Below are 18,299 nucleotides of genomic sequence, written 5' to 3' on the forward strand. Positions count from 1 at the left end.
AAGTCACTGGAATAAGCTTCCCAGGCTTTCAAAAGGGAACTTTAGTCGAGGTTTTGCGCAACAAAGCAGAACTTCGGCCACGCGATGCGTTCCTGGCCGCGTACCAGGTCGAGGAGCAGACGCGGGACCGCATAAGAGAGAGGACGGGCCTTCCGGACTGGTATGATTTGCCGGAACACCAGGACAGAGCACCCCCACCATGGAGGGTATTCGGACAGCCTCGGATCGAACCAAGAAGAATCGAGACTTTCGCCGGATGGCGGAAGACATCTGAGCCGGGTTATTCCTCTTTGCAGGATAAAGGGTTGCATGAGGATGAGCTCACTAATAATCTGCAAGAAAACCATAAGCCTGCAGATAGCGGTGGTCTTGAAGTCGAACAACCACAATTCTCAGATAGCTTTGCTCCTGGAGTGACAGCGCAGGGGCAACGGGAAGCAGCGTTTGTGACTACTCCTCCTGGGCAGCACGACATAAGAACGACCCGAAAGAAAGATCGTAAGACACAGGCCAAGATTCACAAAGCTCTCCGTGCCATCGTCTTGAAAACACCGACGCATTCCACTGCCAGCAATAAGACCGAGCCAGACAATGAGTTGGGATACAATGTCGAAGAGGATCCAGACGTATCAGCACCCCGTTCGCACGCAGGGACTATCATACCAATGGAGGTCGAGCACGGGGAGAAACCTACAGTACGACCGTCACTTTTACTTGACAACATTCGGAACTATGAGACCGAGCCCTGGTTTGGCGTCAACTAGCTCCCCAAGAGCTCTTTCTTCGGTTTCTCGCATGCACCAGAAGGAGAACGGCAGCCGTCGCTATAAGCCCCTCCGATCAGTTGCGGGTGCATCCTCTGTATTTTAAAAGGTGGCGGCGACAGTGGGTTGGGAAAGCTCTGTCCTATCTCTACATTGGCGACCCTTTCACTGCTCTGGTACCAGGGCCTAGTATTTTCCACCCCGACGGGTACGTTGAAAAGCTCAATAACCCGAGTGGGACCCATTCTCAAACAGATCTCGGAAAGAGTGGGTTGGAAAAGCACTGCCGTACCTCTACCTCTCGTACGAGTCTCCGCTGATATGTGGAAAGGTATTAGAGCATAGGAAAGTCCCATACTCAAACAGAAGGCTCGAACGGTCAGTCGGGACACATCTGCGGTATTTGTATGCACATTCAGCATCCTCTCTGTTAAGAAGCCACCGAATTTACCCCGACAGCGGCTACAGCTCGCAAATTGAGACAGTGGATCAGGGCAGCCAACCGGACCACGACAGCACGGTCATCCAGTCTGCAAGCGAGCAGGACCATGAGCCTGACAACGCCCCCGACGCGGATAGCGAAGAGAACCACGTGGGTGACACACCCACAAACAAGGTCTCGGATATCACCCTCCCCACTAGCATGGACGAAGGCGGTCCCACTGATACCGAAACCTTTATCCCTAGTCGCAAATTCAAATTTATCGATCTCAGGGACACGTACTACAGCAAAGTCCGGCCACAGTCACCACTCGACATTCACAGCGAACTTCCAGCCAGTGAGGCCACTCCCTCAGCCAGGTGGCGCAGGATCAGGACTCCTCACACGGATTCGTCATTTTCGCTCACCTGCGTCAATCCATGTCGGGTCCCACCGCCTCTCAGTCACAAAACCCCCAACCCTCCCGATCCCCCCACCAAAACCATCAACGAAGATCTCTCTACCTATAACAAGCCCTCCATCTCCATTCGTAAAATCATAGCTTGGACTTTCTCCAAAGAAGCCGAGACAGCGAGCGCGAGGGTGCGGTGGGCTTACGGCAAGAAAGGAACTGGACTCGCGGGCGAAGGCGTCGACAGCGAGGACGCTATGGAAGCGGAGAGTGAGGAGCAGGTGAGCAAGGCTGGGGATGGGGCTGGGGATGAGGATGGTGGGGTCGGGAGGATTGATGTACTTGTTAAGTATCATTGAAAACAAGAATGCGAACACACGGTGTGGGAGTATAGGGTGGAGGGAATCGGTGTAGTATATGAGATTGGCGGTTTAGATCCGTGTCGGTGTGTTGTAAGATACTGTAGATTTGGGCTATGTACAAAATTAGGTTGATTCTGATTTTTGAGAGGCGGTCCAACCACGCCTGCACACTTTTTTGTTGACTTGTACGTGAACAGTGTAAAGACGTGCGTAGTTGAGGAATTCTATGCAAGGCTGGCACACATCCCCTATTTCTACTAGAAAGGTAGGTGCCCTAAGGCTCCTCGCGCAGCAAGGAGAAGAAGAAGAAGAAGAAGAAGGAGAAGGAGAAGACAACCTTCCTGTTTTGTCCTTAGAAATCTGTCTGCTATCATGGATCAGACTGCCTTCTTCCTCTCATTCTTGCTACGCAAAGAGCCTTTCAGCTGCTTCCTTTGTGGTCGCTTCATGCGTTATGGCCTGCTTCCCTCCCCTACTTCACAACTTCTCCTTCCTCCACTGCCACACAAGGGGTCACATCTTGGCACTAATCAAACAAATCTATTATTCCTTGGCTTACGTAGCTCCCACCGGACAGATGTTGCCGCTCTTCTGCTGCAATGAGCGGATATAGTGCTTACTTCGTCGCCTTTCTCCTCAGCTACGCAGCAAGTCGGTCTGGCCTTTCTCTCATGTATACAACCCTTCGAGCCAGTCAGACCTTATCAAAACCGCGATTTTCAAACATACCTCATTTAATGATGTCGGTGAGTTGCAAAAGATACTGACCCCCCGGTTTTTCTGAGTACAATCATCCCCTACAAAACATTGTTGTCCTTAGGGCAGATAGGCTTGGCGAGATTAAAGGCTGTGAATGGTGGTGAAGGTATGAGTCAGGGTCTAGCACTCACATATATACCCCCCCAGTGCCCCCGGTCATCTCTTACTCCCGAAAGCCCCACCTAGTGTATGCCTAGTGTATGTAGTAACTAGAAAAACAGGGGGGTCATGATCTTTTGCAAGTCATAATAATCTGGCTCCTCAGTCTGCATTCCACCTAACAACAACCCTATGCTCCCTCACAATATCCTTCCCACTCTCACCTTGTAGCCGCACCGTTCGCCTTATCTCCGCCTTCCCCGCATCCGGCATCTCGATATCCTCGTCAATCACCTCCTGCGCGGGAACATCAAGGATCCTGAACAGAAGCTGCACTTCAGGTATCTGCGCGCCTGGGTGGGTCTCCGGGTAGTTATCCCTGAAGATCACGATGCTCTCAAAGTTCTTGATGCCCAGAGTTGCTTTGTGCTGAATGAGAAAGTGTGCGATCGTTGAGCCCATCGGAGAGCCTGTAGTTCTCGTTAGGTCGTGCGTGAGAGACAGTGATATGATTTGGGGGACTTGCCTAGGATTGCTTGGGCTTCCTCTGTATCCATCTCGAGCTGCACACCTGGCCAGTACGGCACCTTGGTCAGCTGATGATTCTTCAACACCCTGGAGATCAGCGGCAATGTTTCATCATTCCTGACGTGGTTGACGAAGTAGTTGTGCAAACTTTGTGGGTCAGAATTGCTGCGAAGCCAGTATGACCACATTATATCTGAAGGGCGTGACAAGCGCGGTAGTTGATCTTCCGGGAAATCGTCCTGGATGTGCTTCTCTGCTGCAGTCTTTGGGTTCAGGAAGTCTTGCGCGAAGATCGCACCATCTCGTTTATTCATAGCGAAGCGGTAATGTGCACCTGTTAAGGGTAACTCGAGGCCGTTAATCTGGTATACTTCCTCGCCATTCTCGTCCTCTGGATCCTCGTTGCCGTGCTCAATCGAGTAGCATTCGTTATCTCCGCCACTGCCGAGTGGAAGGAGGCTGAGTCCGAGGGCGGATAGAGCGGTGCCGATCTTGTTGTTAAACTTTACATCCAAGCCATCGCGGAAGTCGCAATTGGATAATGAGTCTAACAAGGCTTCGTGCCAGCCCCAGTTCCGGATGTCGTCTACATTAATGGTCAGGAATGCACAGTAGAATTTTGTACAATGGGTGACATACTCCAAAAGTCACCTTGCCAGACGGACTCAGCAGATGGCGGTGTTCTGGTGTCTTCCATAGCCTTTCCGGCATTTTCGATCGTCATATCTAATAGACAACCATACCAAAAACCTTTTGCCCTGTACTTCTCCCATACTCCGTCAGAGGCGACCTTGTTGATATCGAAGTCGGACTCAGCAGTCTGAACGAGTGAAGGCTCAGAAAACTTGACGCTATCGAAAGTGCCGAATGGCACAGCGATCCGCGCAGATGTGTTACTGAGGAATAATGAAGTGTCGGCGAAGGTCAATGGCTGGACGACAGCTTTGCCAACAGCAAGAGCTGTAAATCCGGCAAAGAGGAAGGCGCGAAACACACACCGCATCGTACTTGGCTGGTTCAGGAAGCGAGTTGAGAAGGGAAAAACGGGCTGCTGCGTGTCGAAGTGAGAGGGGAGGTGCCGTCGGGGTCGGTAGCTTATATAGCGCTCAGCATCTGAGCGGGGCTCCTTGTCAAAGAAATCAGTATAAGTGAAAGCAACTTCCGAGACAACCTCGGTCAGTAGCTTGACTTAGACCCCAGTGAAATTGAGTAAAGGGACGAAAACGAAGAGGGGCCTGATTCACATATAGCGTGACGAGCAGCTTGCTGCAAAACTTTGATTGATCAGTGAGTATTTGTCCATATCCATGTGACCGTCTACGTGTGCTTCAATAACACAGACCAGGATAGTGAAACGCCAGCCAGATGCCTCCCCATGAAACCAAAATCACCGTACACCACGCTATGCATACCCAAAATGCAATCTTGAAGATATCCGATCCTTCATAGCTTGACCTTCTTGACGGGCTTCTGCTCCACAGCATCGGCCTTCTTGCGCTTGAAGATACTCTGGCTCTTCATCTGACCAAGCCCAGCCTTATTTGGGGGTGCAGCTTTCGCCTTCAAACCGAAACTCAACTTCACCGGCGCCGCAGCGACTGTAGATTCCTCTCCATCCTCCTCTCCCTCGACAGGCGAGTCAGCCTTCTTCTCTTCCATCGGCGAGGCGCCTTCGGCAGGTGGTGTGGGGTTCTGCTTCGGTTGTGCCGCTGCGGCGGCTGCCGCCCTCTTCGCCTCGATAGTCTTCTTGGCCTCCGCCTCTTCCGCAGCGCGCTTCGCCATCTTCTTCAGCATTTTGTCTTCACCAGCCCCACTCCGCGCCTCTGCAGCTTCTTGCTCGGCGATCTCTTCCTTGCGCTTCACTGCCGCAATACTTGTATCTCGCCATGCAATCATCAACCCATCCTTCTCGTCCTCCTTGACATGACATATGCCCTCGCGACCAAGATGCTTGACAAACTCAGTCAAGCTGGGCCACTTCGTCGCATTCATATGTACATGCTCCTTATCGCGGATGTACTCGTTGTAAAACTTGTTCGACGAGATCCATTTCTCATTGTGTGCTGTACGTAGCAGAGAGACGAAGTCGCGCTGGAAGTCGTTGCTGAAGTTGTTGATAAACTTGCGCGGGTCTTCGCCGACGACCTGCATTTGGCGAACGTGCGACTCGGATTGAACGTGACATTTGAAGCCGTTGGCGTCGCGACACTGCTTCTGGCAGATTTCACACCACCAGCGCAGCCTCTGGAGTCCCTTGGATTTCATCTTGTTGGCAACCCATTTTGTGCTTCCTGCTTCCGCTTTGCCCATCTTCTCAAGTTTGCGCACTTGCGACTTTTGTTCGTGGTATTGGTGCGATCTCTGCTCGGAACACGAACATATACGGTGTGTTGGCAAATTCAGGGAGGAGTGAGGTATCGAATTCGGCGTAAGTTGTGAATGTTGAAGGGTGGAACTCATAGGGCTGAGCTAACCGGGGCAACGCCACCACGCTAGGCGCTGACAAACCTAGCAACTGTGCACGTGCAATCTTTTTCACCTTCACGAACGAAGCTCGAAATGGTGTACTTGCACATCATTTGACTTGTATAACTTTATTTCTTGTTGAGTTGTTATGTCAGCCTCACACTCTTATTCTTGATGCATTCCCAATCCTTCCTCCCAAAAGGCTGATAACGATCACTACTTGGTGGCAGCCAATACAGCTTGTCATCGCCCGTGATCTTGTCTGGATCCACACCCTCAGTCTTCAGCCTGCCCTTCTGAATCTTCATCGTCCCTGTGTAATCGAGTGCAGGTGTGACCCTGAGGAAGAGTGGCACAGCGTAACCAGGCAACACAGCTCGGGCATGCTTTGCTAGCGCCTGGAAATCGAATGTAGACTCTGTCACTCCTTCCGCCATGACTATAGCTGCAGCGCCTGCGCGGCCATCGTAGCCAGGGACTTGTACACCGTAGACATTGGTCTCTGCAGTCTGTGGAAACTTGCCAACCATATCGGCAACCTCGTTGGTCGATACGTTTTCAGACTTCCAGCGAAATGTGTCACCTAATCTATCAACGAAGAAGACACGGCCGTCACTGTCTTGTCGCATCATGTCGCCGGACTTGAACCACCTAGGTGCTGTCAGTTTGGCTTCGCAGCCCTGTTCGACCATAACTTACATATCACCTTTCTGGAAAACGTCCGTTATCCTCCTCTTTTCGGTTGCGCCCCCATTGTTATAGTACCCTGGGACACCGGGCAAGGTTTCTGGGGTCAACCGATGTAGCACCTGTCCTGGCTCGTTTGTACCACACCTTATCGCAAAACCATTCTCGTCACGCATGATGTCTTCAGTATCGACATCCATCTTCACTCGAACTTCTTCATTGCTAAACCTCCAGTTCCAGATCAAACCTCGAAGACCGATTGCATGCGCCGTGAATGGTCCAGCGTTGCGATTGAAGGTTGCGCCGAGCCCATCAGTGGCGGCATAGAGCTCGTTGATGATGGGAATGTTGAACCGCTCACGGAACGGTTCCCACACATCTGGACGCATGCCGTTGCCCCACGCTATCTGGACCTTGTGTTTGCACTCGTATGGGTTCGGAGGGCCGTTGAGCAGGTATCTGCATAGCTCTCCTACGTACTGGATGTGGTTCGCACCGGATGCAGCAACTTCTGGCCAGAACGTCTTGTGCGAGAATTTTCTCCCTAGCACCACCGTGCTGCCAGCATGTATGGTGGGTGTAATACACAGACCATGTGCCGCGCCATGGTAGAGCGGCATACATGTATACATCTTGTCTTCTGGCTTCAAACCCAGATGCTTTGCCGTTGTGTATCCGACTAGGAGCTCACGACCTGTAGTCATGACTACACCCTTTGGCAGACCAGTCGTTCCGGATGTATAGATCAGACCGCGGACTGACTCGATACTGATGTTCTCGCGACGCGACTCGGGGATTGGTGTACTGTCGGACAACGAAGCAATGTACGCTGGGTCGTAGTAGTGGATTTGAAGACCGAGGTTTTCAAGCTCAGTTCGACTGGCTTCGACGTTGCTCTTGACATCGGTGTCTGCAATAAGATGCTTGGCTTCGCACAGCTGGAGTAAAGTCAGTCACTATTTTCAAGCCCAGAAGCTTTGGGCTGACCTTCGCACAATGCACGAGTCCTGTGCCCGTCAGGTTCCAGTTGATATAGCTTATGCTTGCGCCAATTGCATCCAGTGCAAACCAGAGCAGCAGATACTCTGGACTGTTCCCTCCATCAACCGCGACAATCTCTCCAACTTGCACGCCCAGGTCATTCATAAGCCAATTGCCGACCCTGGTGATAGCATCGAAGAATTCTCTATACGTCCATGTCTTGCCCTCGAAGATCAGAAATGGATGGTTCGGTCGATTGTGCAGAGCTTGTTCTTCCCAGATATGGTAGGTCAAAACTCGCTTTTTCAAGACTCGGTCAGCCATGAAGTCTAGCATATCTTGTGAGGGCGCAAGACCACCGCGAGCATGTTTCAGGTCGTATACGATATGGAACTTTGCATTGAGGTAGGCGGCAAGGGCTGTTGTGCCAGCTGCTCCAGCAGCGATCACTGTAGCTTTTGGTCAGTGGCTGTTTCTGTATGTTTTATAGGACTCAAGCAGACTTACATGCCATCTCTAGAGCTCTTCCGAGATAGTGTGACCTTCTCTACGCTCTGAGATAGATCGAGCAGTGTTTTCTCACCCAAATGCACCTTAAAAAGAAATGAGATCGCGCGAGAAGCAATCATAAGTAGCCGAATGAGGATACATCGTTGCTGTTAGCTCTAGAACGGGGTAGCGTCGATACACCGAGGTTGTTGTCAGTAGCCGAGTCAGCGAATGATGTTTGTTCGATGTTCCTTCCCGCTTCGCTTGTCTGCTTCCCCGCATTTTCGTTATCTCCGGCCTCCGGTGGGGCAGGAACGGGAACCACGTCGCAGCGCCGGAGGAGCAGCCGCTAGCTATTCATCACGCTAAGAATGGATTTTTGTTCCATCTGCAAGTCAATACCTTTTCGTAGCTTTCAGAGGAATAAAGACACGTGGCCGGGGCCAAAAAACCTTACACGCTGGTTCACGGTGAGAGACCTTCGCAAAAGCTTCGAAACATGCTCGCTATGTTCGTTGGTTATTACAACGTTGGACGGCAGCATTTTCGGACAAGATCATGCAGCAGATGAACAGTATGGCGTGTTGATACAGATACATCAGCTTTCATGGACAGACGCCCTCCTGTTGTTCATGAAACACAACGGCCGTTTAGAACGCTTTCTTGGTTATCTGGAGATTTGTGCGTTGTTCGTTAAGAGCTTATGTCTGTTCCTTCAGACCATGACATGCTAAGATTGGTGTCTCCAGGTACATCAGAGGCAATGTTGTTGCCACACATTACATTCGCGGACTCTCCATCCGACAGTCTTGCAGCGCCTGACCAGCTGGGTCAAGAAATGTGATACTGAACACGAGCTGTGCTGGCATATGGGCAGTGTTTCCAACAGGCCGTACTACGACGTAGTACGGCTACGGTTACGGTTATGGTGAAGTGACCGTAATCAAGCCAATTGACAGCCGTAGCCGTAGTAGACCGTATGTAGAAACTCCACCGTAGTGCTGCTGTAGTACGGTGTTGTATAGAAACTTTGGTGTTGGTTGGACTCTCACTTTGCTCGTACTGTTTTTTAAGCTACTTTCACTATATATACTAATTGATGAAATGTTGTTTCATACTACTGTAAGTTGTACAGACTCTGTGGCAAAGACAAGTGTAGTTCCCTGCTGACTGGGTGTATTGTAACAAATTGTCACACAGATAGACTGTATACCATGTACAATAGTGTTTTGCCCCCATTGAGTCATCATTGTACCATTATTTTTTACTATTTTTGGTGTCATATGGCCAGTGCACGGGTTGCCCAAGAAACTCAACACCATGCCTGATGCGTGAGCTCAGCAGTATCAGCACTTCCTGTATGTCCATGTCACAACACAATTAGTGAGTTTTTTCGACTTTTTAAATGCACACAGGCAATATTTGTATAGGTGAGATGCATCTCTAAGCTCAAATTTATCTGAATCTTAAGGCATCTTGGCCCAGGCATGACGCATGCTCTGTCACATAGTATAAGGCCACTAGCCCTTCTGCCTCGGTAGATGTGGTAAAGGTATTTTGCCTTGCCCTGCTGTATATGTAAGCACTTCTGGTAAAAAGGTCACTAGGTGTCACGGGCAACCCTATCCCAACTGCACTGACCTGTCCTGGATCACCCGAGCCTGCCCGAGATCACCCTAGACCACTTCAGCGTGGCAGAGATTTTATACACTTGCCGCTTCCCCTAAAGCGGGTAAGACAGAGGATTGCCTTAGTTATACCGTGTTACTACATCCTAATATGGGATGGCTGGGCATCCGGGTGATGGGTAAGGATGTTTTGCATGGTAACCCTTATGTAAAATCCTTCCCCTATCCCCATTTGTACCCTAATTGACAGCTCCTCTATTTCTATCAATAATGTACCGAACAACACGTACTAATAGCCAACTGCAGGCCTTGCCTTACGCTCTTACATCCATATCCACCTCTTCAAGACGTGCCAAAGGCAAGCAACCCGCCGTACCTATCGAGACTCCTTCATTGTCATCATCCCAAGGAAGCCTAGCATCGTCGCGACTATCTCAGCTATTGCAGCCATCATTGTCACCATTATTGGAGCCGCCAGAGCTGGTGGAGGTGTTGGATGATGAGGACTGCAAGCACCTCCACACGTTACCTGAGAACCCTAATAAGGTGTTTGGCATTAAATTTGACATTGACTTTCACAACGTTTGGCACAACGAGAAGCGGCTTGTGGCATCACGGCTTGGTTACCATGTCAAACACAAAAGCCTGTTTAAAGGACGTCGTCAAGGGTCATCAATATGGGGTTACGGCTTGGAGTTGGAGTATACTTTCAACAATGGCAAACACAAACAGCTGTACTTGTGTAGGGCTTGCCATAAAGACCGTAATTGCAGCAGCTCTGTCCTTGTTATTGACGGCACAACACATATTCGAAAGCACCTTGAACGTGTACATCACATCAACGTCAAAATCGGTGAAAGTACGCTTAGGAATCCCCCCCCCCCCTGACCCTTTCACAAAGGCCAGAACTGCGCAACGTGTTGCTTGCAGCTTGTCAACACCTTCACATACACTTTGTGAGGAAGAGCAACTACAGAACGCTCTTATTTACTGGGTGATTACCCGTGATCTCAGCTTCTCCGATGCTGTTTCACCATCCACACGAGGCATTATTACCTGGAACAAGATGGCTCTTCTGAAGGCCTTACCCAATTCAGTAACCACACTATCAAAGTACGTCAAGAAGCGGCTAGAGGCTTGTAAAAGTGAGGTTATAGGCCTATTGGAGTCAGCTCAAAGCAAGATATCAATCAGTCTTGACATGTCGACGTCCAACAACCACTACAGCTTCTTGGCTGTAGTTGCACACTTTGTTGATGCCACATACAACCAACGAGATGTACTTATCGCCTTCCGTAACCTCTTTGGTGACCATACTGGCCATGCGCAGGCCTCAGTTGTACTTGGTGTTGTACAGGAGTACAACTTTGAGCAACAATTCAACTCTTTTGTGAGCGATAATGCTAAAAATAATGATCTAGAGTTTATGGTTCACATCAATAAGAAGTCTGAGTATGTTACTCTCAAGCCAGCTCACAGCATACGCTGTACAGGCCACATTATCAACCTCATTGTCAAGGCTACACTGTATGGCAAGGTCTCCAAGTCCGAACGCGACCTTGCTGAGGCCGCTCCCTGGCTCAGTTTGAGCTGTGGCGTAAGTATGGTGTTGTTGGCAAGCTCCACAACTTTGCCAACGCTCTTTGTAACTCACACAAACGTCGTCAGTGTTTCAGAAGACCCAGAAAGAGGTGGAGGAGGAGGACCCCCTGCAGAACTTTGCTAGTCACCACTTACAGCAGGATGGTGGTATACAATGGAATTCAGTGTACACTATGCTCAATTGCTGCTGTGAATTGAAGCCAGCTATCAACAAGTTCATACGGGTTTGCCGAACCAACAATGGTGTTGACAACAAGGTTGTTCTTGACCCAATCCCTAGTTACTACTGCATTGCAACAGCCCTTCACCCTCGCCTCCGTCTCACTTGGTTCAAAGATCACTGGCGTGATTTCCCTACTTGGCACCACATGGCTGAACAGGACATTAGAAAGGTGTTCAATTGAGTACCTCAATGCCAACAATGCTCCTGATGAGGTACTGACAGTTGAAAAATCACACCGGAGACCTCCTATAAGTCACTCAAACAGCCTATTTGCTTGTACAATGGCCGTTGATACTATGTTACTTACTGGTAACCACAACCACCAAAGGCAACAGCAGAAGAAGGAGTTGGATTGCTATATTGATGACATACAAGAGGACCTCACAAACGACAGCAAAGCCTATCAGGACCATACTCACGATAGCCTCAAAAGTACCGTACTACGGCCCGTTGGAAACGCTGCGTATGGGTTATCAAGACACCGCGCTACCAACCAGAACTATAGACATAAGCAGTCATCTGCTTACTGAGGCAATGACAATTTCGCAAGCTCATTGGGACACACTCTTCGAAGGCACCACAATGAAGCCGGTCGAGTCAAAGAAGGGTCAAATTGAACGATACGTTACTCTGTTGGGGCTCCACTTTACCATTTTTAACGGCTATCGTGAGCCTTGAAGCGCACAAAAGACTCTACAAGACGCAATTATGATAGCCAGGCACCTCGACATTCGGCACATGTGGATCGACTACATATACATCTTGCAAGACGATAAGTTGGACTGAGAACAAGAGGCTGCTTACATGGCCGTAGTGTATAGTAATGCTTATCTTACGATAGCAGCTGCAGGAGAAGCGCGTTGTAGAGCGGGCATGTTGGCACATCGTCCGTCTGGTTTGGCCGCGTCATTCTTCTCCGAAGCTGAAGATGGTGCATTTGACATGACGATTCGATACATCGGCAGTTTCTCAGATCGTTCACGCGTCTACGAGGTGAGTCGAAGTCCTGATCTGAAGTCACACCTATTGACGGATTTGACAGCATGAGCCCCTTACAGACGTAGATGGGCTTTGCAAGAACGATTGCTGTCCCTTCGTGGATTGCAGTTTGGAGTCGATCAAATAGAATGGCACTGTCGACAAGCCATTGACCGTGAAGATAACGAGCGCGGTATAGATGTTGATCCTTACGACCTCAACAAACTGAGCCATTGCCTGCAACAAGAGCCTTCAGCAGAGGATGCATGTGATGAGTGGTTTTGGTGTATACAAGAATATAGTCATCGTGATCTCACACAGCAGCGAGACAAGCTCCCGGCGTTGGCCGGCATTATCGCTGCGCTCCAAGTAGCTACGGATGTGGAAGGGTTGAGGGTATTGATTGGTGTATATTGCTATGGCGAGGATCGATCGGGACTATATAGTAGGAGGAGATAGCCGTAAACGGGTATGGAAGCAAACCCGAGCTACCCGAACGAGCTGGACAATCAGTGCAGCGGACCGTTAGCAAATACTGCAACGGACCGCTGGCGAACACTGCAACGGGCCGCTGGCGAACAACGGGTGACATCTGTTATGATGGCATGTAGTGTAAGCATTTCTTGAACAGTCTTCTGTGGTACATTGAGGAAGCAGACATAGGACAGCAACGTGCAGTGTTGGATTTTTGGAGAACGCTGTCTTGGTCTTTCACTGCAGTGGTTTCCGGCATCTCATGCTATAGATACGGGCGGCTGGTTCGGGCTGAGGTTGGCGCACGACTGGAGGATTGCGGTGTCACTCCAATGTGCTCTTGGCGAACTAAGAGAAGGATACGCTCGCATTACCGCACCACTGATATACCTCGAGATTGTGACGAACAGCATCGGCTACCCTCGGTTGTGCCGGGCGACTCCAAGGAGCAGGAGAGATTGTTCTCGACACAGACGACCAGCACAGCAGCACCTCCCCATATAAGTACTTTGTCCTGGTGATCAACACTCACTCCGGGACAGACGTTGTCAAAACAACGGCAGAATGCGAAACGTACCTTCGTATTGGACTTGTTACATTTCTCTTAGCCTTACCAATTTCGAATCTGCCTGCACTTCAGACAATTACATTCATGTAGCGGTCCCTTCGGGGATTCTCAGGACAGACAGAAACGCAGGAACAAGACTCTGAAAGGCAACGGGAAACCGGTTGTTACACAAAACCTCCTGGTTCATTATACGCAGCATCTGATCGAAACCCGAACAGCGAAATACTAGCCTCCTACGATACCATAGGTACATTGCGAACTTCCTCCGCTTTCGCCTCATACGCCTTCACAACACTCTCGGCCTTTTCCTGCGCAATCTGCATACCCGCCCCCGCCCCCGCCTTCAGTCCCTCCGCCATCGCAATCGCCACCTGTTTCATTATAACCATCGTATCACCCGCCGCAAACACGCCCCTCACGCTCGTCTCATTGAACATCGGATTCGTAATCTTGATATGCCCGCCCATCGCAGCATCCACCGTCTCAATACCCAACTGATCAATAAGATGCTGTGACCGGTTCACAGTGTCCGGACGATGAACGATAAAGCCTAGCGTCACAGGCTCGCCGGTCTCGAACTCGATGGTCACGCCGTCTTCGTGCGAGGGTCCGTTGTTGATGAGGCGCGTGATGATGCGGGAGTCGACTTTGGCGCCGAAGGCTTTGGATACTTTGAGGCCTTGTTGGACTGGTGGGTCATCTGGGATAGTGCCGTTGCTGAAGATGGTAATTCTGTCGTCGAAAGACTTGGCCACCTGTACGAGATGGGACTGCGAAGGGTGTTTGAACTCGAGGATGCCGATGGGCGTGCCGCGCTGCTCGAAGCCGTCGCATGCTAGGCACTGGTAGATGTGCTCTGGCCAGTTCTCTTTGTAGCCGTGGATTTCCGGCATGATGTCTTTTGAGCCGGTTGCGAGGATTAGCTTTTTCCCGAAGTGCGTCTTGTTATCGCTGTCTCGGACCTCGAAGCCTTCGTAATTGTCTTCTCCGATTTGCTTCTTGGCCGCGTGGGTGATGTTGACGTGCTGGAACCAGACTGTGTCGTAGCGAGACTCGATTTGTTCCCGTGCCGTGCGACGGAAGCTGTATGGGTCCTGGTGGTCTCTGGAAGCGACGGTGTGCATGTGCTTGATGCCTTCGTTACGGTATTCTTGCGAGTCGAAGACCAGTGCTGTTCCTCGAGTGCGTGCAAATACAAGTGCAGCATTCAGCCCCGCAGGACCCGCTCCAATGATCAAGGCGTCGAAAATGTGAGGGCGGAGTGCTGTCATGGCCGTCGATGAGGTGCTTGGTCTCTATTGACCTGGCGGTGAGTTTGAGACGTTACTGGGTATTCAATTTCTTGCGGACGTACCTATGGTAGTCCGGGAAAGTCACAGAGATGCATCTAGATATCCCAACAACGTGGGCACTTTGATCAGCTTAAATGTTTACACCTCAGCTTACATGCGGAGACATTGGCGTAGTATCAGTGCTTGGCAAAATGTATGGACCCCCCTGAATCTGGCTCGCTACTGAAGTCCTCTACATCATACAGAGGCGAAGGCTTCCGAGTGGCTGTTGACTGTCTGGTTGACAATTGTGACAGCTTGATAAACGTCATGCAGGGCATCAACGTTGGTAATAGCCACTCACAAGCTTGTTCGCACGACTATACCACGGTGCAGATGTACTGGTTGCATTACTGTTCCAAGTCCAGGGGGGTTCGTATATTTTGACAATCATTATAAAGTTTGTGTGCACCAACATCTGGAGCCCAATGACCGCTTCGAGCATAATTGAGCAGGTACTCAGCCACCATGGGGCTCCTCCTACAATATCTTCCTTCTGGGCATGTAAGCTTATAAATGACCAGATGATATGTTATCGATCAGTTGTTTGTTGTGGATATGTGAAGTAGTTTTCGGTCTCCAAGCACGCCATGTCAGGGAAGTCTCCGGAAAGTCTCCGCCAACATGCAAAGCTCCGACACACCAATGGAATCCGCGAACAAGAACGTCGCAGCATCTGCATCACCACGTGCAACTGCATCAACGAGTGGAACCGTACCCAATGACTCTTGAGATTATTTCCTGGGTCGAAACCGTCGACCCACAGCCTGTTGGGCAGCACTAGACGCAGTCAGCAACCATCACTTGTTCAAAACTGAGTTCGAACCTACCTGCACGGTGTTCAAGATCTCTCTGTAGCTCATGGATGAAGCTCTCTATGCTCTCGGTCAGGGTGTGGAAACCTCCAAGACCGTGCTTGATAATGCAACAATTCAAACTCCTACTCTTAAGAAAACGATTGCCCTTGTTGCGTAAATTCCTGGGGCGTTCTCGATTTTTGTATCTTTAAGGATGTATGCTGCAGTGCTGTGATTGTGGTGAGTACATCGAAGCGGTAAGTTGAAGGCTGGTCTTCGGCGTGTACAAGGCGGACGAGATCTGCTTTGCGGTTAGAAAGTTATACGATGTGACACGGAGAGCTTAGGTACGGATTGCTTCTTCCCGTAAGATTTTCTCGAGTTGTACACGTAGTAGCGGCTGCTCGACTTGTGCGTGCTTCTGCTGAACTTGCGTGTGCTTCTGCTCGACTTGTACGAGTGGCTGCTCAACTTGCACGGGTGGCTGCTCAACTTACACGGGCGTCTGCTTAAATCGCATGTGCTCATGATCACGACGCCGTATCTTGAAGTCGAGCCAAAAGGACCGGGGCTCCATTCTTGCCCTGTCCTCGGCTACTTTTCTGACTTTGGCTTCTTCCGTGCCTTTGATTTCCTCGCCCTCTTTGACTCCTTCCGTGACTTTGGCGTCCTTGCTGTCTTCGACTCCTTTCGTATCTCTGGCTTCAAGTAGACGTGCAGTACTATCGAGGCTTGTCGCAGATGTGTAGTACTGTCGATCCTTTCGAAAACGTACAGGCGAAGGCTTGGAGCCCGAGATCCTGCGCCCGAAGCGCTTGCTGTAGTATGTGGTAAAAGACATCTTGATATACGAATGTGCTGCTGCAGTAATGATCGATGTGCAGATGTATAGAGAATAGCGAAGTTGTGACTGGCGTTGGCACTAAAATGGCTGATGTGAGGATGGGTCACGATGGAGCATTGGTCGAAACAAGCACCGCATTATGGATTTGGTGCTGTTGCGTCGTCGCGCATCGTATAGTCTTTCTTGCCAACGCTCGGCGGATAAAACCTGCACAGTCTAAGGTTGTTGCTGCTTGCTGGGAGCGGAGACCTCGCACCTGCCCTATACGTTGATGGCAGGTTACGTGCTTTCCCACTGCAGCCTCAACGCCATCCACCGACTCGGCCCTCATCCCATCTCTCTTTACGCTCCGCTCTGAGGTAGGCGATCTTCCGTCCTTCTCTTATACGCCTTACGAAATCGATCACCTCTCGTTCACTAGCGATCGCATCATTACCACCAACGCCCTCGCCATCCAGGAAACTTTCTTCCAGGCCTCGACACAACGCTTCTTGCTCACCGACAGCAGCACTCAAGCGCTGATATAGCGCTGGTGGACTGAACTCTCGCAAAGCTTCATCCTGCTCTGCTTGTTTGGCTCTCCATTGACGTTCTAGGGCTCGAAGAGCAAGCAGGCGTGATTGTGTGCCATCGCGTTGATGCTGTACGTGTGCTTCAAGCTGCTTCAGTGATTCTGCAAGCTGGACGTTCTGAGCGAGAAATGCTTGCAATGGTGCTGTAGATGCCCGAAGGGAACTATGTGCCGTTTCTGGATTGTGAATGATAGCGTGTTGCAGCTCTGGAGTCTGCAATATTTGGTGTAGATCCTTTGTTCTGTCGGTACGTGAGTAACTTGCATGTGTCAAGGCGAAGATCAACGTACGCTTTGTCTTTGACGCATTCAGGCAACCAACCGTCATTGGGAGGTTGGACGGCTAGTTGATATGGATCGGGTTGAGGCTCATTTTGTGAATACGTTAATTGATAGTTGCCATAAGACTGCGACTGGCCAGGCGGTGGTGACGGTAGTGGAGGACCTGAGGGTGTTGCTGTGCCACTTGAATTGCCAGGCTTAGGTGGGGGAGGTGGAGGGGTAGAGGCATCATATTGGTAGAAGCTCTGAGAATGGCGAGGCGATTGGAAAGCCATGTTTGAAGTGATGAAATTAGAAATTATGTGATACTCGTAGACCCATTCAACACGTGAAGCATCACAGTCGTCGTAGGCTGGATCATGCACGTGGTGCTGATGTTCGGCGGGCCGATATTGACTCCGATAACAACTCAATGATTGCGCGAGTCAGCAATGTTGCAATTCGACATCAACTGGCAAAGTGAGGTTGCGCTTCAGGGGCACGTCGTCTTCACAGAGATTGCGTTCGATCCTTAGCGGAGACGTCTACGGTACCGGCCAGGCTGTCTGACATGTTCTCCGCAGCAAGCCTCATCTGTCATGGTCACGGATGTGCCCCTGCCGCTCGCCAGGCGCACTAGCCCTATCAAGATTTCGGCCTCAGGCACATCTCCTTATTTAGCGACGCAAGATTGTGCAACGATACGGAAAGATGAAGCAAACTGCAGGCCATCCACTGGTAGCTGGCTAAAGTCCGATCGAGTTTATGCACACATTGTGGTTGACAGGACGGACTTCTCTCACATGCAGGCTGCGGGAGACTGTCAGCGTGGTGTTCGAACGGTGTTCGGAGACTGTTTCACAGTGGCCCTGCGGCGAACGCGGGAGGCTCAGGCACTGAAGGCATCAGAATCGATGTCAACTGTCGTTCGGAGTGCGCGAGGCGCAGATATCCACTCGAGTCTGGGACTTTTTGCAAGTCTTCGAATCAACAGCAACACCTCACAACCATTTCCCACTCCTCGACTCGCTCTCAGCGTGTGTACCTTGGCCCA

At 50.5% G+C, this 18,299-nt stretch overlaps 6 protein-coding genes across 6 annotated transcripts; all 6 read right to left on the reverse strand.

The window, feature by feature from the left end:
- Positions 1-554: 554 nt before the first annotated feature.
- BU25DRAFT_139797 (uncharacterized protein) lies at positions 555-1,308 on the reverse strand. The gene has a single exon (XM_033700579.1). The coding sequence runs from the start codon at positions 1,184-1,186 to the stop codon at positions 761-763; it is 426 nt and encodes a 141-aa protein (XP_033566270.1). The 5' UTR covers positions 1,187-1,308; the 3' UTR covers positions 555-760.
- A 1,671-nt stretch (positions 1,309-2,979) lies between these two features.
- BU25DRAFT_475265 (uncharacterized protein) lies at positions 2,980-4,417 on the reverse strand (the record flags this gene model as incomplete). Its single annotated transcript, XM_033710926.1, has 3 exons — positions 3,985-4,417; positions 3,389-3,931; positions 2,980-3,287 (listed from the first exon to the last, which is right to left on the reverse strand). The coding sequence occupies exons 1-3, from the start codon at positions 4,346-4,348 to the stop codon at positions 2,980-2,982; spliced, it is 1,215 nt and encodes a 404-aa protein (XP_033566271.1). The 5' UTR covers positions 4,349-4,417.
- A 179-nt stretch (positions 4,418-4,596) lies between these two features.
- Positions 4,597-5,781, reverse strand: BU25DRAFT_406593 (zinc finger protein-like protein RTS2). Its single transcript, XM_033705325.1, has one exon. It carries the CDS (start codon positions 5,653-5,655, stop codon positions 4,789-4,791), a length of 867 nt encoding a protein of 288 aa, XP_033566272.1. The 5' UTR covers positions 5,656-5,781; the 3' UTR covers positions 4,597-4,788.
- Positions 5,782-5,938: 157 nt separating this feature from the next.
- Positions 5,939-8,155, reverse strand: BU25DRAFT_445223 (long-chain fatty acid transporter-like protein). The gene is made up of 4 exons (XM_033709429.1): positions 7,987-8,155; positions 7,486-7,928; positions 6,511-7,436; positions 5,939-6,462 (listed from the first exon to the last, which is right to left on the reverse strand). The coding sequence occupies exons 1-4, from the start codon at positions 7,991-7,993 to the stop codon at positions 5,958-5,960; spliced, it is 1,881 nt and encodes a 626-aa protein (XP_033566273.1). The 5' UTR covers positions 7,994-8,155; the 3' UTR covers positions 5,939-5,957.
- A 5,519-nt stretch (positions 8,156-13,674) lies between these two features.
- On the reverse strand, positions 13,675-14,804 carry BU25DRAFT_383672 (FAD/NAD(P)-binding domain-containing protein; the record flags this gene model as incomplete). The annotated part of the gene is made up of 1 exon (XM_033704295.1): positions 13,675-14,804. The coding sequence occupies exon 1, from the start codon at positions 14,710-14,712 to the stop codon at positions 13,675-13,677; it is 1,038 nt and encodes a 345-aa protein (XP_033566274.1). The 5' UTR covers positions 14,713-14,804.
- A 1,595-nt stretch (positions 14,805-16,399) lies between these two features.
- Positions 16,400-17,769, reverse strand: BU25DRAFT_358672 (uncharacterized protein). Its single transcript, XM_033703614.1, has 2 exons — positions 17,276-17,769; positions 16,400-17,226 (listed from the first exon to the last, which is right to left on the reverse strand). Exons 1-2 carry the CDS (start codon positions 17,539-17,541, stop codon positions 16,716-16,718), a joined length of 777 nt encoding a protein of 258 aa, XP_033566275.1. The 5' UTR covers positions 17,542-17,769; the 3' UTR covers positions 16,400-16,715.
- Positions 17,770-18,299: the final 530 nt, after the last annotated feature.

The sequence above is a fragment of the Macroventuria anomochaeta genome, assembly GCF_010093625.1.
Source record: "Macroventuria anomochaeta strain CBS 525.71 unplaced genomic scaffold BU25scaffold_3, whole genome shotgun sequence".
Classification (NCBI taxonomy): Eukaryota; Fungi; Ascomycota; class Dothideomycetes; order Pleosporales; family Didymellaceae; genus Macroventuria; species Macroventuria anomochaeta.